The sequence below is a fragment of the Microtus oregoni genome, unplaced genomic scaffold (assembly GCF_018167655.1).
Source record: "Microtus oregoni isolate MIOR12 unplaced genomic scaffold, Mior012 000012F_ref0000307, whole genome shotgun sequence".
Classification (NCBI taxonomy): domain Eukaryota; kingdom Metazoa; phylum Chordata; class Mammalia; order Rodentia; family Cricetidae; genus Microtus; species Microtus oregoni.
In genome coordinates, this window is record NW_024543071.1 from 54,610,491 (window position 1) to 54,634,696 (window position 24,206).

General features: G+C 48.7%; 1 protein-coding gene across 1 annotated transcript; it reads right to left on the bottom strand.

Annotated features, from left to right (window-relative positions):
• Positions 1–855: 855 nt before the first annotated feature.
• Positions 856–7,172, bottom strand: Lto1 (LTO1 maturation factor of ABCE1). The gene is made up of 5 exons (XM_041661549.1): positions 6,990–7,172; positions 5,173–5,278; positions 3,391–3,461; positions 1,275–1,392; positions 856–1,001 (listed from the first exon to the last, which is right to left on the bottom strand). Exons 1-5 carry the CDS (start codon positions 7,079–7,081, stop codon positions 933–935), a joined length of 456 nt encoding a protein of 151 aa, XP_041517483.1. The 5' UTR covers positions 7,082–7,172; the 3' UTR covers positions 856–932.
• Positions 7,173–24,206: the final 17,034 nt, after the last annotated feature.

Here is a 24,206-nt window from a genome sequence, read left to right on the forward strand (position 1 = left end):
GGAGGGCATATCAACCCATGCTGCCATGTGTCCACGCCTGTGAAATGGTATATACTGAGCCTACTCCTGTTAGCTCACCTTATACCTGCCTGTGAACACCATGCAAGACTCGCAAGCTGCTGCTAAAGAAGCAGTGGCACACAGGCAAGCCCCTGGACAGTCACAGTGGCAGTCACCATCTGGTCCTGCTCTGGTTCCCAGTAATCCCCCCGCGGCCAATTCTTAATGTGTAGAGCTCATCCCACACTTGGGGACAGCGTGAAGGCCATGCCTCAGCTTCCTAGGGATCTGATTGGCCTTGCCTTCTCAGCTGGGCATCCAGAGGCAAACCAAGTCCAATGGAGTCTGAACCCTGTACCCTGTACGCACTGCAGGAATCTGGGCCTTCTGCGGCAGAGGACAGGGTCCCAGTGGTGCAGGCAATGACAACACACGCTCAAGGCAGAGGCACTGTATGACACTGCAGGACGTGGATCTGGGGTAGCAGGCAGCTCTGATGGCAGGCTGTTACACTAGGTGGGTCTACTTCATCACCTCTGAAGTGAAATGGCACCCACCTCTGGGACTGCCAGGGGGGCGGAGTGAATCAAAGGAAGCCCAAATGTGGTCAGCAGAAGCTCAGCGCGCAGCAGAGAACCTGCTGCGGCTCCCCATTAAGGGCTTTTACATCAGCCTGCCCGAGTCCTACCCTCAGGGTGATCCAACCCAGGACCACTGGGATGACAAAGCCACTCACTCTGGCCAGCGGCGAGCAATCTCTTGAGGGTGCTGCCAGGACCCTGTGCAGAAGGCAGGGTAGTGTTATCTCGGCCAGCCAGCCAGCAAGAGCCTAGGGAAGAGGCCACACTGGTCCTCTCACAGAACAATGAGGGCCACTCAGGCTGCCTTTAATCACTGACATTATATGTACAGATATCTGCTCTTCTGAGTCCTCAAAACGCAAGTCTGGAGGCTCCCGCGGTCACCCTGAAGTCTGGCTGCACGTTGAGCAGTGAGCATAGCTGAAAGTACCCAAGAGATGGTGTCTCAACCAACAGTGTCTCACACCCCTGGACACACCTCTGCTAGCCCCACTTTCCCTATCCCAGCACCACCCCACAGGCAATGTCGCCACACCGTTCCCAGCCTATCTCAGTCATCCTACAAGGGGCAGGGAAATGAGGCACGGACACATGCTGCCCAGAACAGCCATCACACAAACCCTAAGGCCTGCACCCGCCCTGCTGTTACAGTGCACTCAGGCACACCCCAGACAGAGGCTATGGAGCACAAACCTGTCTGAATTTCCCTCTGATTATGTCCAGGTCTTCATGGAGCCTCTCGTAAGTGGGGTCATCATAGGGGAAGTGTTGCAGCAGTGTGATCAGAGCCTCCACCACCTTCATCTTCCTGCTGCGATGCATGGGGGAGAGAGGCTGTCACCCAAGGCCCTACTCCATCCTTCATTGCATCTCAGAGCAGTGGGCAGTCTAAGCTGCCTCTCTGCTCCTGGCAGTGCTGGCCTCCACCTGCTGTAGAGCAACCACTCACCAGGGGGCCCCTACCCCACCTGGGGAACTGCAGGCTGGAGCAAGGGAGACCACCGCAAAAGGATGGCAGTCAGTCTCGGCTGTGACTGCCACCCAGTGGTGGCATGATTAGCCAACATCATTCCTCCAGGATCAGTCGGCCTGGCCACTCCTAAAGCCATGAAGTTAAGGACCCTTGCCTCTCACCTGCTCACACTAAACACACAAATAGAGAGCCAGGCATGGTGACCCAAGTCTTTATTCCCAGCACTCAGAGGGCAACGGCAGAAGGATCTCTTTGAGGTTTTTTTGTTTGTTTGTTTGTTTTTTTAAAGTTTATTTATTTATTATGTATACAACATTCCTTCCATGTATGCTTGCATGCCAGAAGAGGGCACCAGACCTCATTATAGATGGCTGTGAGCCACCATGTGGTTGCTGGGAATTGAACTCAGGACCTCTGGAAGAGCAGTCAGTGTTCTTAACCTCTGAGCTATCTCTCCAGTGTCCGATCTCTTTGAGTTTGAGGCCAGCCTGGTCTAAATAATGAGTTCCAGGACAGTCTGGATTAAATAGACCTTGTCTCAAATTTCACAAAAGGAGGAAGAAGGAAAAAAAATGCTGCATAGTATGAATTCCTTTAATCCCAGCACTCAGGAGACAGAGGCGGGCAGATCTCTGTGAGTTACAGAGCAAGTTCCAGGAGAGTCAGGGCTACACAGAGGAACCCTGTCTCAAAAAACAAAGAGAAGCCAGTAAATCATGTGGTGGATAATCAGAGAGAGAACCCCAGAACTCCACAATTAGTCACAAATACCTTGCTCTTACTTTTGAATATGAGCGTGGTATGAGTCCTAGACACTCAAAGTGTCAAACAAAAGGGTGAGTCCTACAGGCAGGGAGCTGCCATCCTCTTAGCTTGGTTTGCTAATACCCTCCTCTGGGCCCTCCTATACCAGGCCAGGAGCTATAGGAAGACTACACAATGCCAGCCTAACCCTATGCTTCTGCACACGAGGGAAATATGCCTTTCACTTCAGGGCTCCCTCCCAGCCTCGGGAAGCTGGCAGATGGGGCAGCTCACAGGACCAAGGCGGGCAGAGCACAGTAAGGCAAGGTACCAAAGCTAACACAGCTCAAAGAACAGTGACAATCACTAGGAACTGTGTGTGTTATAAAAAGGATGACTTCAGGATGACTTCTGGCTGGCTGTGGTGGTACATATCTGTGAGCCCAGCATATAAGAGGCTGAGACAGAAGGATGGCTGTGAGCTAAAGGCCAGTCTGGGCCATAGTATAAGCCCCTGCCTCCCAAAAAGATAATACTGTTTTCTGGTTGGCTATGAGAAGCCAGCATTTCTTTCTTTTTCCCCTCTCTGGTCCTTGCTGTACTGGAACTCCTATGTAGACCAAGTTACCCTTGAATTCATAGAGATCTGCCTGTCTCTGCTGAAATAAAGGTGTACACAACCACATCTGGCACAGTCAGCATTTCCGAGGCCTCGTTTCATTGACAGTACTGCAGTCTATTATCAGACGCCTAAGTGAGAAATGGACAGGAAATAGGATCCACCTGACATTACCCTAGGTGTGACACCACCCAGCGCTCATCAAGTACCTATGAGGTGCCTGTCACATTTTACTTATTATTCTTTGAATAACAAAGTCAAGTTGGCCATTACTATGAATGAATGACACAGATACCTATGCACACAGTAGGAACACTCAGAGTTCCTCCCGGCCTTTTCACTGATAGCATGCTGATGGGAGGTGGGAGGAAAATGGGGGAGAGGGAAAGGAGGTGGGAGGGAAAGTGGTAGAAGGGAAAGGGGTGGAAGGGAAAGGGGTGGGAAGGAAAGGAAGAAGGGAGCCTCAGCCTTACCTGTCTTTCTCGCATGCACCACTGTGTAGGAGACACTTCCATGCAAGAGCAAAGCCACGGTAGCACCCAATCTGTGAATTGAAAACCAGCCCAGAGTGAAGGCGGTAAGCAATCAGCCACACCACACCAGTTACCAAGATCTCAAAGCTCAGAGCCGGACAGAGGGCTGCCACAAGGCTTCTTCAGCTATTCTGGAACCTGTGAGTTTTTCGGCAATGGAAACTGAATGGTGACAGCCCCAGCGGGTGAGCCAGGCCCCAAGATGACAGCAGTGATACTCATCCTCTATATGATGCTGTGAGCTGGCTCCTTGCCCCTTGTCCCGGGTTCATGTATGCACAACAGAACAGAGGAGAGGAGTGTGCTCAGCTTCTGAGGACACAGAGGAAGAAAGAGTTGTCTAGTTCCTGGGGCTGGGTAGAAAAAGCAATGCCACTTCTGCCTTGTTCTCACAGGCTACTTGCTCTGGGGTGTCATGAGGACACCTGAGCAGAGGACACCAGTTACAGGGTGTGCTACCTCGGGAAGAGATCCCCTGGTCCAGCCAAGCCTGCAGATGAGACTGGAGCCCTGCTGACCCTCAGACACTGTGTGGCATAACCAAAGATGGTTGTTTTAGGCCCACCAGTCTGTTTTGTGGCATCAGGTACCTGATATTGTCATGACCTCCTCTGCCAGTCAGGATCAGTGATCTATAAGAGGACAAAGGCAAAAGGAGAAAAACTGTGGGGCTTATGGAATTCCACTGTAAACATGGCACCCCTTTGGGTGAGGACTGAGCTGGCTGAAGACGCAAGACAGCACTGTGCTACTCCCTAACATACTTTGGTGGTTCTGTGCTAAGAATTTTCTGTCTGGTCTATGAATCCCCTCCAAAGGCCTTGCAATAGGAAGTGGTTAGATGCTTTAGCTTCAACAGCAAAGGAAGCAACTGTAAAGGAAAAGGATCCATGCCTTTGTTCTTTTCCTCTAGGCCACTGATTTTCAACTTGAGTCTTGACCCCTTTGGGGTCACATGTCAGATACATATACATTATGATTCATAAGAGTAGCAATATTATAGTTATGAAGTAGAAACAAAATAATTTTATGGTTGGGGGCCACCACAACATGAGGAACTGATGGGGGAGAGTCTTCTGGCTTGTGTTAATTTCACTGGTTAAATAAAGAGACTGCCTTGGTCCTTTAATAGGACATAAAATTAGGTAGGTGGAGTAAACAGAACAGAATGCTGGGAGAAAGAAGCTGAGTCAAGGAGTCGCCATGATTCTTCTACCGGACACAGACGCAGGTTAAAATCTTCCCTGGTAAGACACCTTGTGGTGTTACAGGGATATTAGAAATGGATTTGATCGATATGTAAGAGCTAGCCAATAAAAGGCTGGAACTAATGGGCCAGGCAGTGTTTAAAAGAATACAGTTTCCATGTAATTATTTCGGGGCATAAGCTAGCCATGTGGGAGGCCGGGTGCCGGGGACACAGCCCCGCCACTACAATTACAACAAGGAACTGTTTGCAAAGGTTGCAGCATTAGGTTGAGAACCGCTGCTCTAAGGCAATGTTTCAAAGTTATGGCTAAGCATGTTGGGTACATCCTCTGCCACTGAGCTACTTCCCCAGCCTCTGTTTTTTGAGGCAGTAGCTCACTCTTTAGCCCAGGCTGGCCTAGGACTCCTGCCTCAGTTTTCTGAGTGCTGGGATCGCAGGATAGATCCCCTGTGACAGAGGATGGATCACCACACTCATCTATGAAGTTCTTTCTAAGTGGCCCTCCCACTTACCTCAGATCCAATTTTGGCTCCATGTAATGTGCCATACTGCCTTCCTTCAACGATCCCCAAGCTGCTGCCTTCTTCATAGCCTTCCTGATATCCCTCCCCATGGAATCTGTGACAGAGAAACACACTTCATCAGGTAAAACACTGTTCCTTGAAAAATCTTCCCACCTTACATTATCTAGATTCCCACAGGACACAGCAGACTACAGGAAGAAAGGGTTAAAATTCAAGTCATGCCAGGTGGTGGCACGTGCCTTTAATCCCAGCACTCGGGAGGCAGAGGCAAAAGGATCTCTGTGAGTTCAAAGCCAGCCTGGTCTACAGAGCAAGTTTCAAGACAGGCTCCAAGGCTACAGAGAAACCCTATCTAGAACCCCCTCCCCCAAAAGGCCCCCAAAACCCCGAGTCACAAAATGCAGGTTCTAGGTCTAGCTCTCTACTCTCTGGCCCATTACTGTGCCCTAGCCCATTGTTGAGACAGCTCTCACTATGCAGGTTCTAGGTCTAGCTAGCTCTTCTGCTCTCTGGCCCATTACTGTGCCCTAGCCCCATTGCTGAGACAGCTCTCACTATGCAGGTTCTAGGTCTAGCTCTTCTGCTCTCTGGCCCATTATTGTGCCTCAGCCCCATTGCTGAGACAGCTCTCACTATGCAGGTTCTAGGTCTAGCTCTTCTGCTCTCTGGCCCATTATTGTGCCTCAGCCCCATTGCTGAGACAGCTCTCACTATGCAGCCCACGCCAACCTCCATCAAGTAACTCTTTCCATTTCTTTTTTGTTGTTGTTGCTGATTTGTTTTGTTGGGTTTTTGTTTGTTTGTTTGTTTTCGAGACAGGGTTTCTCTGTGGCTTTGGAGCCTGTCCTGGAACTAGCTCTTGTAGACCAGGCTGGCCTCTAACTCACAGAGATCCACCTGCCTCTGCCTCCCAAGTGCTGGGATTAAAGGTGTGTGTCACCACCGCTGGGCTCTTCCCATTTCTTGACAGCTGAGATTACAGGTGTGTGCCACCACCTCCATGTGAAAGCATGATGCGTATGGGCTTCATGCATGCTATGAAAAGCACTCTACCAACTGAGCTACAGCCCCAACCCCTAGGGACCCAAGTTCCTTCATCTGTAACCGTGGGTAGGATACACGAGTGACTTCCAAACCCGGCAGAGCACAAGAACCCACAAGGAAAATGTAAAAATACAAACTCAAGCAAGCTTAGTCCACACTAGAAATCTACTTTTCAAAAAGAGTCGGTGTAGCTGAGCCTACATGCCATCCTAACTCAAGTCTCTGTTTCTAAAACACCCCCAGGATGCAGGAGTAACAGAAAATATCCGTAAGATCATCACAGTATGCCAGCACTACGGTGCTCTGACTAGATGGTATTGTCTCTGAGGAATCAACCAAAAATTGGCAGTAACTTGAAGTCTGCACTGTGGAAGGAATGCTCTGGAAGCCCCCGTGAGGGGTGAACAGCTCCCCACTTGGCAGGTGGGTGGCCTGGGGAGCTCTTCTGCCTCCGCAGATGTCAGGACCCCACTCCCTAAACAGAGATCGAGCAGTCACCCCGGAGAGGTGAGCAGCCGTCCAGGAAAGGCCAAGATGCCCTGGACCACCGTTCCGCCCAGGCATTTCCCCGGGGAACTTTCCACATCCAAAGGGGCCTGCCCGACACATCCATCAGCAGGTCCATGAATACTGCCGTATGTGCGGCAATTAAAGAACAAGAAGATGTGGCAGCTCGCAGATGGCGAAGGCGGGTGTCCCCGAGGACAGCGGGACTCCGCCAAGCAGCTGCCGGGGCGGGGCGGAACTGGGCCGCTGCCTACCTCTCATCCGCCATCACGACGGCGTCGAACATGTCCTGCTCCACAGCCATGGCAGCGGCCCGGTTCTCCCCGGGCTCTCGCACTCCTGCCATTCTCTGTAGTAGTCGCCAGCCGGCGAGGAACGGCTACAACCGCCCGGCTTGTCAGCTGGAGGAAGCCACTTCCGCGTGTGCTGCGCAGAGCACGGCGGGTAAGGACGGCAAGCGAAAGAAGCCAAAAAAATAAAATAAAATCTTTACTGCGCATGGGCAGACCCCGCTCCTCCTCCCAGGCACCTCCCTCTCCTCTGAGAGTGGGGCGGGTCCGGCCGAGCAGGAATGCTTCGCTGTGCTGCGCTCGGGGCCCAGGCGAACCCAGCTTTTATTTTCAAAACCCAAACAAATGGGACCGAATTTACAAACGTAGGTCTTAAAGAAATGAGAAAAATTATCAAAGATCTAGCACAGGAGCATTCCCAGGAAATGGAGGAAGGGCCCCAGCTGCAGGCAACATGGAGGAGGGTGGAGCATCCAGCAGCTTCAGCTGTCACCCGGCTGTCAATCACTACATCTGCACACCCCACAGGAGACTCTCCTGTGGGCTGGAACCGATTTGATACTGCGACATCCTGAAGGACAAATAATAAATATTGCCCCCAGCCAGGAAAATGTCTTGGGGGGGCGGGGATCTCTGAAAATGAAAAAGGTTGTGTGTGCCAGTTACCTTGTTTTTTTTTGGTCTTTTTTGTTATTTTGTCTTTTTTTTTTTTTTTTTTTTTTTTCTGAAGCTGAGGACCGAACCCAGGGCCTTGCGCTTGCTAGGCAAGCGCTCTACCACTGAGCTAAATCCCCAACCCCGAATGCTGGCTCTTGCTGCCAGTATTTAAAGCAAAACTGAAGTATTTCATACACAGTCAAGTATCAGGTGGCACCGAAGGGCTTGCCAGCAGGAGGAGCCACTCTGTCTAAGCGCTCCCGATCTCATGGGCACCCACTCTCCAAAAGGCAGAAACTGAAGTTAGTCCATTTCCATCAGAGCTACCTTCCAAAGCAGAGCTTTAAAGAGTATGCCAGGCTGTCAAGACGGACACGTGAGATACCAGGAGCCCTCGGGTGCACATAAATCAGAAAAAAAAAAAAGAAAGAAAAACAAGAAAAGTCTTATCATACAAGATTAGGCACCAAGGAGGACAAGGTGTCACTACGGCAGCACCCACCATGACAGCAAAAGACGTCTAAAATAGCAAGGGCCAGGATCCACCAGCCGTAGCCTGGGCCAGAGTGCTGATGGGAGTGAGGCTTTATGGGGGCCGCGATAAGTTTCTTAGACCACAATTGCTGACAAGTAAAATAGCCTTTGCGTAAAGGAGACCAGACACACACCATTATACTGGGTCAGAGGGCTGAACCAGTGAACAACAAAATTCCATGGGATTCAGAAGCTGCTTCCAGTTCTGAATTTCATCTTTACAGATGAGAATAACTATAACAAGGTGGGTTTTGTTTTTGTTTTTTAATGAGAACTGCCATATCAAATACAAAAAAGCTTAAGTCTCATATGGGCATAGAATCATCATGTTGGCTGAAGAAGAGTTGAACCTACGGAATAGACTAGAAAGGCCCAAGGAGGAAGTCTCATATGAGTAAAACTCCACACTGATAAAAACAGAGTCACAAGCTCTGCGGAGGACTGAGCACTAACCACTAGCCATGTTGGGAATGTATTGGTATCTCAGGAAAAACAAGTCCTGTGTGTACCTCACACTGCTCATCAGAACAATTCCACATTCCATAAAGATGTGACCTTTAGAAAGGATGCTGGGCAGTGGTGGCGTACACCTTTAATCCCAGCACTCAGGAGGCAGAAGCAGGCAGATCTCTGAGTTCGAAGCCAGCCTGGTCTACAGAATGAGCTCCATGACACCCAGGGCTACACAGGGAGACCCTGTCTCAGGGAGAAAAAAGGTCTTGAAAATGGGTACAAAGTAGACTTATTCTAGAAGCAGGCAGACAGCTCCCATCTGTCATTCCAGCATGTAAGAAACCGAGGTAAGATGACTGTCGTGAGTTCAAGGCCAGCCTGGACTACAGAGTGCATTCCAGGCTGGCCTGGGCAAAAGAAAGAGACTATATCTCAAAAAAAAATGTTTAACAATAGATAAATGAATAAATTCATCCTAATAGGATAAATAATGGGCCTTTTTTAAGTCACAGAACTGAACAACAGGTTCTGGCCTTTAAATCGGGAGAGTCTTACAAGGAACAGAAGAAATGCCTAGGAAGAGCATCAGAGGCAGCATCTCCCTCCGAGATGTTTAAAATCCCCCTGCCGCTCTCTGTTTTAGTTTTAAAGGGACTTTCGTGTTCATGGGTGTATCAGTTTGGGCTGCCTTTTGGTAGATGGTTCAAAGAGGTAGGAAGGTCACTGGAATACTCTGTCCTCTTTGACATGGTTGTTTTGTCTCGGGGAAGTAGCTACAGACTGGCGATTTTACATTCTAGCATGAACACTGTGCTAAGTCTTGTAAAACTGAGCTGGGTTTGGCGACACACACAGAGAACAGTGCACTCAGGTCCTCAGAGACTCGCTTAAACTTAACACAAGGAAAATGGCAAAATGCCAGCTGTGGCCCCAGTGACCTTTGAACTTCTTCCTTTGTGGTCCTGGAACAACATGACTGTATGGCACTGACCAGTTCTTTCTCTGTGCTAGAAATCCCAATGACGTGTAGATTTTGAAGGTAGAATGAAACAAGTTCTCCACTGTTTCCTAAATGTCTTTTACATTTTTACTTTTTCTTGACCAAATAAAGTCACCCAATACCTGTAATGCAGAGAGTGGGAAACAAGCAAGCACAGTAGTGCGTTTCTCCAGTTCCCTGATCACCAATTTCTTTCCCCCTAGCTTCTCCCCATAAAATTATACCCCCTCTAAAAATGTGCACACCACTATGCTTTCAGCATGTCTCCAATGCACTTATTATTGTGTGCATATTCAAAGCATAAAAACTTTTAGCTGAAGCCAGGAGGTGGTGGTGCACACCTTTAATCCCAGCACTCTGAAAGCAGAGCAGGTGTTTGAGTTTGAGGCCAGCCTGGTCTACAGAGTGAGTTCCAGGACAGCCAGGGCTGTTACATAGAGAAACTCTGTCTCGAAACAAACAAACAAAAAAACTATTAGCTGAGATAAAAATAATAGATAGTTTTGACATAGGGAGATGGTTATATAAGGAGAAGAAGGGAGAGGACCACTTACAAGTAAAGCCTGATGTTGGGGGCTGCAGACCCCTGGCCCCTTGACTTTCTTTGCCTGCCTCAGACCCTTTGCCTGCTGGAGTGAGCTGAGCAAAACAACTTGTTTTCCTGAGCCTGCAGCTGCTCTGAGCACAAGACCCTGATGGCAGGGGAGTGGGTTCTGGTGAGACCTGCAGCTGAAAGATCTCGAGAGCTGAGGCGTGACTATCAGTTAAGGATCCCTATATAAGTTGACATTCTTGTATCAAGGATGACTCATGTCCCCGTGTCTCTGTCCGTGTGCATATGTTTTTAAGTCTCCAGCCTAGTTCCCGGTTCGCATACCATAGAGCATAAAGTAGTTGTGTTTTACAGCCTGAGGCTAGGGTTCTACAGAAGAATGTAACTGCATGTCATGTTTTTATATAATTCTGTAAAGTGTAGAGAAATAACATATATCGCAAAACTCCAGACTATTGGTTGTGACTCTTAGTTTGGAACATGGCTTTGGTGAGACTCACCCCTGCTCACCTTGGTTTCGGTCCTAAATATCTTTTGAATCCAGCTTGTCACAACATCAGAAGTAAAAAGACCCATAATGCTAACTTGAGTTGTTGAAGTCCTGTTTGTAAATTGCTTTATTCTCAATAAGGTCCAGACTTTAAAACTGGGATCTTAAAAGCAAGAAGGGGGGGCTGGGGGTGTGGCTCAGTGGCAAAGCACTTGCCTAGGGTTCACAAGGGTATGGGTTTGAGGCCCACCTCAGTCAAAGGAGCTTCCAAAGAGCCAGAGGTGGTAACATTTTTAAAGTACAAATATTATTGCTTTCAAAACTCCTACATAAGTTTCAAATTTAATGTTCATTTTAGTCACTGTACATATTAAAGTTGTGTGGGAGAAAACTGAAATGTTCTTGCTGATGTCTGTTTTGGGAGGAACCAATTGTGGTAATCACTTCTGTAACATGGGAGAATTACAGCCCAAACGATAACGTTGGACAGATGGCCTGAGAATGCCTGGGAGGGGTCAACAAAAGACCCGAGCACATTTTCAGGGGTCTGAAGAACTGTGTGAATTCTATTTAGGTTGGTAGTTTTAGAATGCTTTTGCTGGACTAGACATATGGCTTGGTGGCAGGGCATTTACCTACCACACATAAGGTTCCTGGTTCGATCCCCAGCTTTGCTAGCACAAAGTTATTATTGGTATTTTATTTTTGACAAAATGCACAAAGGGGAAGGCAGATCAGCTTCCAGAAATCCAACACACTAATACTAAACACTTTTTTTTGGGGGGGGGGGGTACAGGGTTTCTCTGTAGTTTTTTGGAACCTGTCCTGGAACTAGCGCTCTCCCCCCCCCCCCCTCTCTTTCTAGACAAGATTTCTCTGTAGCTTTGGAGCCTGTCCTGGAACTAGCTCTTGTAGACCAGGCTGACCTTAAACTCACAGCAATCTGCCTGCCTCTGCTTCCCAAGTGCTAGGATTAAAGGCATGCACCACCACCACCCGGCAACACTTTTTTTTTTAAGGACAAAGTTTCACATATTCTTCTTTGGGTTTAGAGAAAAGCCAAGACAATACAACTCAAGTAAAAAGCAAATTCCTCCAAGTTCAGTAATGAAGTGTGATCCCTGTAGTAACTGATACTTGTTGCTATTTTCTTGGTCATTTGTCTGTTTCTTGGTTTGCTTTGAGGCAAGGTCTTTGCAGCCCAAGCTGGCCTCAAACTCAGGGTAATTCTTCTGCCTCAGTTTCTGGAGTGTTGAGGTTATAGGTGTGAGTTCATGCATGGTTTAACAGTTGATTTTTTTTTAATGTTATATCTGCAACTGAATAGTAGGCACGTGCCAAGCCAAACCTGGCTGTGAGGACCTACCGTGATTAGCCTGGAAGTATCCATGTTGTTAGAATGAAGAATAGCAAGTAAAACAAAAATGACTCATTTGCTCTGATTTCGGTCAAGAAGAGACCCTAGAAATATAAACAGGTTTCAGACCAGTGCTCAAAAGGCAGGACTCCTGGGGTCACATAATAGCACTGGGTAATAAGTTTTTTGTTTTTGTTTTTCTGTATTTGGTCATTTGGAAAGTGTGCTCTTTACTTTTGTGTGAAGCAGGTAAGCCTTCCATATTCAGTTACGGGTAGGCGGGGGAGACTTAAATTCTTCACAGGAAGCTATTAAATAACCATTTACTTTATTTTTTAATTTATTTATTATGTATACATGTGTCCCTGCAGGCTAGAAGAGGGCATCAGATCTCATTACAGGTGGTTCTGCGCCACCATGTGGTTGCTGGGAATTGAACTCAGGACCTCTGGAAGAGCAATCAGTGCGCTCAACCTCTGCGCCATCTCTCCAGGCCATAACCGTTCACTTTAAAGGGCTACGTTTGCACCACTGGTTACAGATAAGTGACAGATAAGTAACAACACAACTGGGAAAAAGAGGTGTCTTAGTTTGGATCCCTATAGCTGTGAACAGACACCATGACCACAGCAACTCTTTTAAAACACTTAATTGGGGTGACTCACAGTTTCAGAGGTTCAGTCCATTATCATCATGGCAGCGAGCATGGTGACATGCAGGCAGGCATGGTGCTGGCTACATCTTGGCTTTCAGGAAACAGGAATTCCACTGAAACCCTGGGTAGTATCCTGAGCTAGGATGCCGCCTATCAAGGCCGGCCCGACAGTGACACCCTTCCTCCAGCAAGGCCATACCTGCTCCAACAAAGCCACACCTAATAGGGCCAACTTCCTAAGAGATTATGGGGGCCAATTACATTCAAACGACCACAAGAGGCAACTGGGAGGGGATTCAAGGGTCCAGACTTATTTGAGCTTTGTACATGAGCCCCCTTCCTGCAACTTCCCAAAGGAAGAAAGCCTGCCAGAAAGTCTCATTTTCGAGCTGCCTGCTGGGGAACCCCTTTCCTAGCACAGCACACAGACAGATGTAGAGAGCCATATTGCTGAATACCTGCCCCGCTAAAGGAGAGTCCTGGCTAGTAGGGACATTTCCGCCTTGTTCACCCCCAAGACTGCAGAGCATTGACTAGGATTGTGGGTGTCCGTGGTACTCTGCTGAACTGGAACAGGGCTCTGCACCCCAAACACGTGAAGAGGCTGAGGCTTTCCCCTCAGTTTGCTCTTAGGAAGATCCTGCCCCGTTTACATAGACGCAGAGGAGCATCGGGAGCCGGGACCCACTGTGCACCTTCGCGTGGTCATGACGGTGCTATGACAGAAATAAGGGAGGAAAAGTTAGTTTGGCTCCTACTTTAGGACTGTGCCGCCATCATGTAGGGTAAGGGCTGGATCCCCGAGTCACTGGAGGCAGGAGCTTGCATCCAGCTCTTCACATCTTGAGATCAGGGAACAAGGTCTGTCTCTAGGGGCCTCATCCCTAAGGTCACACCTTCTAGGATAGCCCGCCACATGGGGAAGGACTCCAAAATGAGAGCTTGTGGGGCACACTTCACCTTCAAGCTGTGTTGACCTGTGAGCCTGAGACTCCAAAGTAGGTAACTAACAGTAGTAATAGTAAATAATAAAAGCAGGTGGGATGTCAATGAGGACCGGGAGGGTCTACTCCCTCGCCAGGAACAAGAGTGCCACCGCCAGGCAAGCAGCAGAACAGAGCTGGAAAAGTGGGGCGGGGAGGAGAGCATCTGCTCGCAGCCTACTGGCCAGAGTTGGTCACATGGCTTCCAAACAGCAAGGACACTTGGGAGATGGAGTTCGGTGGGCCAAGTCCCGCGTAGTGTGTTCTTGTTATTGTAATTTTCCCTTTAAACCTTGGGAGTGTGTGACTTTACTTTAAGAAGAAAGGCGAGAGTCACGTGCTGTGGCAAAGCTAGTGATCCAAGCACTTGGCAGGTGCGAGGAGGCTCAGGAGTCAGCAGCCCTCCTTGGATACCTGCTGAATTTAAGGACCGCCTGGACCATACCAGACCCTGTCTCAGAAGGGCAAAAACGAGAGGTGGGAGGATTGAGGTGAGGGGCTGCTTAGCTGTTGTAATAAGAGGGTGGGATAGGACGGGAGGTGGTGGCGCGTGCCTTTAATCCCAGCACTTGAGGCAGAGGCAGGCAGATCTCTGCGTGTTCGATGGTAGCCTGGTGTACAGAGCTAATTCCATGACAGCTAGGGCTGTTACACAGAGAAACCCTCCCTCAAAAAGCAAAACAAAACAAAAACAAACAAACAAAAAAGGGGGTGCTATTAAACAAAACACCACGGATCTGTAAGCAGAGGTGTCAGAACAAAATCCTACCGAAAACAGCAAAAAGTGGGTTTCTTTAAAGCTACAACCTTCATAGGTTTGCGGAAAACATGGCTGAACGTTAGCCGACAGGGCACCCCAGAGCTAATCCTCTAGGGTCTAGTACACCGTGTGCTCAATACCAGAGACTGTGGAAGGCAGTGTGTGGGTAACTGAGATCCCTTTGTCCCATCTCCCCCCTCCCAGGCAGGAGAACTGGGGGGGGGGTAGAGGGCTGAGCTTGCTGTGGGGTTTGACCATGACCTTAGAGGCAACAGTGTAAGCAATTTTCTTATCAGAGCTCAGAGATCTTTTCCAAAATGGACTCAGCCTCAGCAAGTTCCATCTCTCCCAAGAGATAAGAAAAGGGGCTACAGAGGAAGAAGTGCCAGGAAACCACACAGGGCTTGTGAGTAGGACACTCTGAGCTCTATTTGTCTGGCTATGTAGCGGGCATGCTCTATTCCCATTACCAGCTCCTCCCCCTTGGGGAGGCAGGTCTTCCAGTATGACCAGAACTTCTTCACCTCTTGATTGGCTCTCACCTCTGGGTCTCATTGCCTCCAGGGAACATTTGTTTAATGATGCAAAGATGTGTTGCATTTGTTTAACTCTGTAAAGTTGTGTTACTTTGCCTATTTAAAACACCTGATTGGTCTACTAAAGAGCTGAACAGCTAGGCAGGAGAAAGAGGCAGGGCTGCCAGGCAGAGAGAATAAATAGGAGGAGAAATCTAGACTCAAAGAGAGGAACATGAACAAGAAAAGGAGGAGAGGAGGACACCATTGACCAGCCACCCAGCCAGCCACGGAATGAGAAGGAAATAAAGATACATAGAATAAAGAAAAGTAAAAAGCCCAAGACAAAGTGTAGTTAAAGAGAAAGAGGATAAATTAAGTTAGAAACAAGCCAAGCTAAAGCCAGGCATTCATAAGTAAGAATAAGTCTCTGTGTATTAATTTGGGAGCTGGATGGCAGACCCCCCCCCCTAAAGAGTAAAAAAAACAACTACACCTTCCTCCATCTAGAAGGAATCCCCCCTTCCCACCCACCTTCAGCCTCCCAACCCCTCCCCCCACAAAGTGTGGAGAGGGTATCTATCAGTCAACCCACGAATCAACCCAGCAATCAGCAATCAAGAGGCTAAGGCAGGATTTCCACGACTTCAAGGCCATCATTTCCTCCTCTTTTTTTTTTTTTGTTTTGTTTGTTTCTTTGTTTGTTTTTTTCCAGACAAGGTTTCTCTGTGTAGGTTTGGAGCCTGTCCTGGAACTCTGTAGACAAAGCTGGCCTCGAACTCACAGAGATCCACCTGCCTCTGCCTCCCGTGTGCTGGGATTAAAGGTGTGTGCCACCATTGCCGGCTCCACTTCCTCCTTCCAAACTGGACCAGAACTTTTAGGTGAGTCCATCTAGATCCTTACGCTTTCCAGAGCTGCCGACCTTCTCCTTTGCGCCTCTAGGGGGCAGGCTGACTCAGGCGCCAGCCTTTGAACTTTGTAATGCTGACGAAATGATGGCAGCATCAGTATTTATCCCTGATCATACAAATAAGTACTCGTAACAGTAAAGAAATTTGGTGTGTGTGTGTGTGTGTGTGTGTTTATTTTGTTTTGGAGAGTGTGTTTTGTTTGTTTGGGTTCGTTTTCCTTGTTTGCCTGCTTTAAATTTTTCTTTTTAGGACTGGAGAGATGGCTCAGCGGTTAAGAGCACTTACTGCTCTTCCAAAGGTCCTGAGTTCAATTCCCAGCAACCACATGGTGGCTCACAACCATCTGTAATGGGGTCTGGTGCCCTCTTCTGGCCTGCAGGTATACACACAGACAGAATATTGTATACATAATAAAGTAAATAAATGTTTAAAAAAAAATTTCTTTTTAGCTGTGTTTATCGGGAGTGGGGGAGGAATCCCATGGCATGTATGTGGAAGTCAGAGGACATCTTGCTGGAGTGCATTCACACACTCTACCATGTGGGGCCCATGAATCCAGGTTAGTGGCTAGTGCTTTAACTCCGCTGAGTTGTCTCTCTGAGACCCTTGTTTGCTTCACTTTGGAGACAGGGTCTCATGTAGCTTAGGCTAGCCTCAAACTCACGATTGCAGGCCGTGACCTACTAATGGTCATGACTCAACCACCTGGGTGCCGTGGTGACAGATAAGCAACCAGTACAGTAAACTCTTTTTTTGGGGGGAGGGGAGGGTCAAAACAGGGTTTCTCTGTGTAACAGCCCTGGCTATCCTGGAACTTGCTCTGTAGACCAGACTGGTCTCACAGAGATCTGCCTGCCTCTGCCTCTCGAGTGCTGGGATTAGGATTAAAGACGTGCGCCACCATGCCCGGCTCACAGCAAACTCTTTTTGCAGGCCACTCTGGGATTGTGGAAGGGACTGAGCACCTTTTAGCTGCCTGTAAGCTCCGGCCCCAGAACCTCTGCACATTGCCTGCAGCTTTGGGCGAGTAGAAGCTGTCACCAACGTAGATCAAACTGGGATAAGGGCCCAGCGTGTCATGCACCCGTTGAATTAGCTTCCGGTAACCTCACAATTTACAAGTCCTAACCCCACGCGCGTTCGGGGCATCGGACATTGCAGGACACGCCCACAAACCCAGACTAGCGCGGCGAGTTCCGTGCACGACCACCAAGGGGCGCGCTTGCTCTTTGACCGTTGGGCGAAGCCCCCATCCCGCCCGCAACCTTCTCATTTGCTTTTTTCCTTCCCTAGTCATGACTGTTAAGGACCTGGCCTTACTCTTAGACTGAAGAGGGACATGGCCGGTGTCACTCAGGACACATCCTGAGTGAGACGCCTGGGACCACACACCTGGACGCTCAGCCAGGACAGACACACTGGAGTCCCCTTCAGCCTTTGTTCAGGGCACTTTAGTTTCAGCATCCCCATGAAAATGCCCAAATTGGCCCATGCTGACCACTGCAGGGTGCACTGCTCACCTCCTTACCCGGCCTTCAGCTGTGCCACCGTACCACAGGAGGCACATAAACTCCATGACCACTCTAAGGCCTCCACCTTCCCACCTGGAAAATGGGAGGTTGGATGCATGTTGGTATCTGCTAAGATTGCCAGAACAACATCCCACGGAGAAGTGGGTTGGATGGCAGTCTCACTCTGACATCAGGAACCCCCATGGTCAAAGTGGGCAGGGTTGGCCCCTGAAGCCTGTGTCCTGCACACCCAGAACACCTGGGTCATCTTAGTTACTTCTTTATTTCTTTCTTTCGCGACAGGGTTTCTCTGTTTAGCCTTGGCTGTCCTGAAACTCGCTTTGTAGACCAGGCTGGCCTCCAACTAACAGAGATCCACCTGGGTATGTGCCACCAGTGCCCAGCCTACTTCTTTAATTTATTTTTATGTTTATTGATGTTTTGCCTCCGTGTATGTCTGTGTGAGGGTGTCAGAAACCCTGGAACTGGAGTTACAGACAGGTGTGAGCTGCCATGTGGGTGCTAAGAATTTAACCCCGGGTCCTCTAGAAGAGCAGTCAGTGCTCTCAACTGCTCAGCCATCTCTCCAGTCCCTTTTCTGATTTTTGAGTCAGGGTCTCACTATGTAGCCCTGACTGTCCTGGAACTCACTACATCCTGCCTCTACATCATGAGTACTGGAATTAAAGGCATGTGCCACCACACCAGACCTTTTCCTTTCTCTTTTCTTTTTTTTTTTTTTTAATAGGTTCTCATTATGTGGCCTTGGGTGACCTGGAAGTCACTATATAGATAGATCAGGCTAGCCTCAAACCTCAAACTTAGCTCCACCTACTTCTGCCTCCTGCGTGCTGGCAATGAAGGCATTTTTATTTTTAAGTGTACACACACACACACACTGACAGGTACCAACCAGACGCCAGAGGTGTGGGATCTCTGGATGTGGTCCTCTGCTAGAGCAATAGGAATTCTTTTTTTTTTAATTATTTATTTATTTATTTATTTATTTATTTATTATGTATACAATATTCTGTCTGTGTGTATGCCCGCAGGTAGGAAGAGGGCACTAGACCTCATTACAGATGGTTGTGAACCACCATGTGGTTGCTGGGAACTGAACTCAGGACCTTTGGAAGAGCAGGCAATGCTCTTAACCTCTGAGCCATCTCTCCAAACGCAATAGGAATTCTTAATGTCTGAGCCATCTCTCCAGCCTCCATATTCCATTGATTTACTGAGTGTGTGAGTGCGGATGGTGGAAGTCAGAGGACAGTTTGTAGGATCAGCCCTCTCCTTCCACCAGGTGCACCCCTGGGATTGAAATCAGGTCATCAGGCTTATGGGGCCGCAAATGCCTTTGCTGTCTGAGCCGCTCCTCTCTCTTATTCCTTCTCACTTTTCCTCTCTCCTTCCCTCCAGTCTCTTTCGTTCCAGGCTGGCCTGGAACTCCTTGTGTAGCCAAGGGTGACCTTAGATGCTCGCGGGAGTCAGGGATCACAGAGCCATGACCAGTTTATGTGGTAAGGGACCTAACACTGGGCTTCATGCAGGCACCCTCCCCCTTCATGGCCTGTCTGTCCCCAGCTCCGCACAGCCTGAGGAGGAGTTTTGGGGAATACAACTCAGCTCTGTACACTTTGGAGACTCTGCTGGAGATCCACCCAAGCCCTAGGAAGGCTGAGCACTGGTCCCTACTACTGAGCCACACTCCAGGCCCCTCTTTTGTTGTTGGTTTGTTTTGTTTTTGTTTTTTTAATTTAGAGCTGGGGCAGTGGTGGCACATACCTTTAATCCCAGCACTTGGGCAGTGAACTTTATGAATTCAAAGTCAGCTGGTCTACAGAGCAAACTCCAGGACAGCCAAGGCTACACAGAGAAACCCTGTCTCAAACAAAACAAAACTGTACCAGAGGGGCTCTGTTATTATATTTTATTTAATTTTTTAAATTTATAGTCAGGCAGTGGTGGTGCACACCTTTAATCCCAGTATTTGGGAGGCAGAGGCAGATGGATCTCTGTGAGTTTGAAGTCAGCCTGGTCTACAGAGCTGGCTCTAGAACAGCCAGGGCTACACAGAGACCCAGTCTTGAAAAAGAAAAAAAAAAAAAGCACTCATCAGAAGCGTGAAGACTGGATTTATTTGTTTGTTTGTTTGTTTGTTTGTTTTGAGGCAGAGTCTTTCTATATAACCCTGGCTGTCCTGGAACTTGCTCTGTAGACCGTTTGGCCTAGAACTCACAGAGATCCTCCTGTCTCTGCCTCCCAGGACTGGGATTAAAGCTCCTCTCACAACACCGGGCTACTTTATTATGTTACAATCTCACATAGATTTGCCTTTCTAGCCTGCTTTTAGTTACCCCTCCCCCTTGGCCTTTCCAGCACTCTGGCTGGTTCCTGGTACTTGCTAGCCTGTTAACTAATTTCCTACCCCTCCCGTGTGTGTGTGTGTGTGTGTGTGTGTGTGTGTGTGTGTGTGTGTAGAGGCCTGAGCTGAGGCTGATGTTGGGAACCTCTAACATTCTTCCACCTAATTCTTTTAGGCGGTCTCTCACTTCAACCCAGAGGTCACCAGTATGGCTAGTCTCCCTAACTGGCTTGCTCTGGGGAGCCTCTGTCTCTATCTTCAGAGACTGGAATTACAGATGGGTGCCGCTTCTACCCCTGTTGTGGGAGCTGCGGGCCTGCTTTTCGTCCTGCCCGGCTCCCGCCCAGCTAACTTTACACCAGAAATAACACACAAACTGTATTCGTTTAAACACTGCTTGGCCCATTAGTTTCAGCCTCTTAACCCATTTCTAATAATGTGTGTAGAGCCCTTAGGTGCGCTTACCAGGAAGATTCTAGCCTACATCCATCCTGGGTCGGAGCTTCATTGATCGCCTCTGCCTGGGAGAGGGGAGCATGGCCTCTGAGCTCACTTCCTCTTACTCCCAGCATTCTGTTCTGTTTACTCCACCCACCTATGTTCTAAGCTATGAGACCAAGCAGTTTGTTTATTACTTAACCAATGAAATTAACAGATTGATATATGACACTCCCACATCATACCCCAGTTATGGGTACTGAGATCCAGTCTTTATGCCTTGGCAAGTACTTTGTCTTGTTTTTGTTTTTGCTTTGGGTTTGTTGTTGTTGTTGGTTTGTTTGTTTGTTTTTCCAAGAAAGGCTTTCTCTGTAACTTTGGCACCTGTCCTGGAACTTGCTCTTGTAGACCAGGCTGACCTTGAACTCATAGAGATCCACCTGCCTCTGCCTCCCGAGTGCTGGGATTAAAGGCTTGTGCTACCACCACCTGGCCTGACAATTGCTTTAACCACTGAGCCATCCCCTAGACCTCTCCTTTTTATTCAGGTCACGTGAATTCCATTTTCTTCCTCCTCAAGCTCCTTCAAGATCTCTTCCTCTCCTCTCACAACCCCTGTCTAGTCTTATGACACACAGACACATACACTCATATAAATATATGCATAAAACTGTTCTTATTTTTAAATTGTTTTTTGAAGTTCTATATATGGATGTTTTGCTTGCATGTGTATGCATGTGCACTTCCTGTGTGCAGTGCCTGAGGAGGCCAAAAGAGGTTGTAAGATCCCCTAGACTTGGAGTTTCAGTTTGTGAGCCACTGTGTGGGTGCTGGGAACTGAACTTGGATCCTCTTCCAGAGCGACCAGCGCTCTTAACTGCTGAGCAGTTTCTCCAGCCTCCACATATGTACATTTAAATCTGGATTCTGTGTACGAGAGAGAACAAGCTATATTTACTTGTCTGAGTCTGGTTTTGTTTTTAAGCATTTTATAGATTTGTTTTGTGTGTGTGCACATAGGGAAGCCAGAGGACAGTTTGCAGGAACCAGCTCTCTTCTTCTGCAGGATCTAGGGATAGAACTCAGGTGTCTGGCTTGAGGGCGAGCCAGTTACTGGCTGAGCCTCTTGCTGGCCAGAGTCTGTCTTCTTCCATTTAACATGATATCCAGTTTTCTCCTTTTCTGCAACCCCCTCCATATCCTTTTAAAGGGTTTTTGAAAAAAGAAACACAGAAGAAGGTTATAGAGGAAGACTTCTAGCACCTCCCTTGTCCCCGAAGGCAAATTCTTACCTGTTCCTGTCTTTTTACAACATGCCCCAGATGGAGCCCGGAGCCTCTTGCCTACTCAGTCCATAATCCACCACTGAGCCCCCACCAACCATCCCTGCCAGTTCTATTCCTTATGCCTTCTTTTATTTATTTATTTAGATTTATTATGTATACAGTGTTCTGCCTGCATGTATGCCTGCAGGCCAGTAAAGGACACCAGATCTCATTACAGATGGTGGTGAGCCACCATGTGGTTGCTGGGAATTGAATTCAGGACCTTTGGAAGAGCAGGCAATGCTCTTAACCACTGAGCCATCTCTCCAGCCCTTATTTATTTATGTATTTATTTATTTAACATTCAAACCACAATTTCCCCTCCCTCCTTACCTCCTGTTCCTTCCCTCCCTCACCTCCCTTCTACCTCCCACCTCCCATTCACTCCTCCTTTTCCATTCAGAAGGATAAGGCCTCCCACGGGAATCAACAAAGCCTGGCACATCAAGCTGAGGCAGGACCAAGCTCCTCCCCCTTGCATCCTCTTGTGTCTTCTTTTGCCAGTGGTCTACGTTGAGCCGATGTATGTGATGTATGTTATGTATGTTTGTGCCCCTCCTTTCCTGTAGTCCCGCTCTTATCTACCCCTCCTACTTTGTGCCACACCCTGAGACTGTGCCCACGAGATGGCGCAGCCACCCTGAGAGGCTAGCCTCAAATCTCTGTGACTCCACAGAGCTGCCCGAGGTTTGCTCCCCAGCCACTAGCAGTTCCTGTATCCACTGCAGGTCACAGGGTTCTGCTCCACATGGTCATACAGGGACCCAGAGGTGGGCAGAAGATGCAGGGCAGCCAGCCTTTGTAACCAACCTCCTCCAGGAGGGAGACATGCAGAGAGCCTGTCTGGGGCAGGGGCTGGAACTCACAGTTCAGTAATGAGCATGCACAGGCTTGTGAGGCCCTGGGTGCTATCTCCAGCCCAAACAGCATCAAAAACACGCACGTTGCCGGCTTGGTGGTGCATGGAGGCAGAGGCAAAAGGATCTCTGTGAGTTTGAGGCCAGCCTGGTCTATACAAGTGAGTTCCAGGACAGCCACGACTACACAGTAAGACCTTGTCCCCAAACAAAAACAATCCACACCTCTGTGTCTGGGATTCTTTTTCAGTTATTCATAGACAGATTCATATATGTGGAGACCATGTCCTCTGCCCCTCAGCCCTTGACTCTGACTGAGATGAGATTAACTCTCTGCTTTTGCTCCACAGTCTGCAATACTTCCCTGTGTGCTGCTGACAGATATCACTGTGCTCTTTTAGGTGGGGACGGTAGCTCCGTGGCAAAGCTCTTGCCACTTGTTCATGAGGTCCTGGGTGGCAGTATTCAGGCATCAGTACTGGCCTGCCCTTAGGGCCCTAACAGGCTACCCTAGCCACTAAGAGCACCTCCCGTGCACTTAAGTTCCCTTTTGCAAAGGTGGGCTTTGCCCAAATCCTGTCATCCATCCCCCTCCCACCCCGTCCCCAGAAGCTGATCTCCCTCCTCCTTCCCCCACTTTCCTCATTCCCCTTCCCCTAATGAAAACCCCTGCTTGTGGGCTCTGTCACATGGCGTCTTTCTCTCTCGCTTTCTTAAATCATAACACTGGGTCTGATTCCCCAACACCACCTTTGTTAATGTATGTATCTGCACATGGGTGGACACACATCTGTGTAGGTGTTCAAGGGGGCCAGAGGCCTTGGATCTCCTGGAACTGGAGTTCCAGGCCATTGTGACTTGCTGTGGGGGTGCTGGGAATGGAACCTGGGTCCTCTGCAAGAGCGGCCAGTGCTCTTAACACTGCTGAGCTATTTCTGCAGTCCCAAGATTTTGTTTTTGTTTTTAACATAAAACGCTACCTTCTCACAAGCTAATGTTATGTAGTATCCAGTCTGATCCATGTAATCAATCTCTATAAGGCGCATCTCCTGAAGCTGTATAGCGAGGCCTCTGCCTGTCACCCCAGTGCAAGGCAGAAGCAGAAGGCTAGAGAGTTGGGGACCACCAGCCTGAGGTCTGGAGACCCTCTGAGAAGAACCCTGACCATTGCCCAAGACCCTGGGCCCCACCGCTAGCATCAACTTTAAAAGTTTCAATCCAGGGACTGAAGAGATGGCTCAGTGGTCAAGAGCACTTGCTGCTCTTGCAGAGGACCCAGGTCCAATCTCAGGACTCACAGGACAGCCCTCAACTATCTATAAGGCTAGGGGATCTGATGCCCTTTTCTGGCTTCCATGGGCACTGTGTGCATGGGTGTGCTGACCTACACCTAGGCAAAACACCCATATACATAAAATAAAAATAAACAAACCTGGCGTGGTGGCACGTGCCTTTAATCTCAACACTCCAGAGGCAGAGGCAAGTGGATCTCTGTGAGTTTGAAGCCAGCCTGGTCTATAGAGCTAGCTCCAGAACAGTCAGGATAACACAGAGAGATCCTATCTTTAACTGACACCCTGGGCAGAGCCTCCGACCACTACCACACAACATTCACTGCAGGGGGAGGGGAGCCCAAGTCTGAGGAGGAAAGACTCAGTTTCCCTAATGTGTATTTACAATGCAGATTCCTTTCACGGTCTCTCACCTCTACAAAGTGACTGCCATAGAGACCCCCTCTACAGCAGTCCCCTGCCCAGGGAAGCAGCAGCAGATCCTGCTGGTAGGCTCCCCACCCCCAACTATCACTCCTCCTA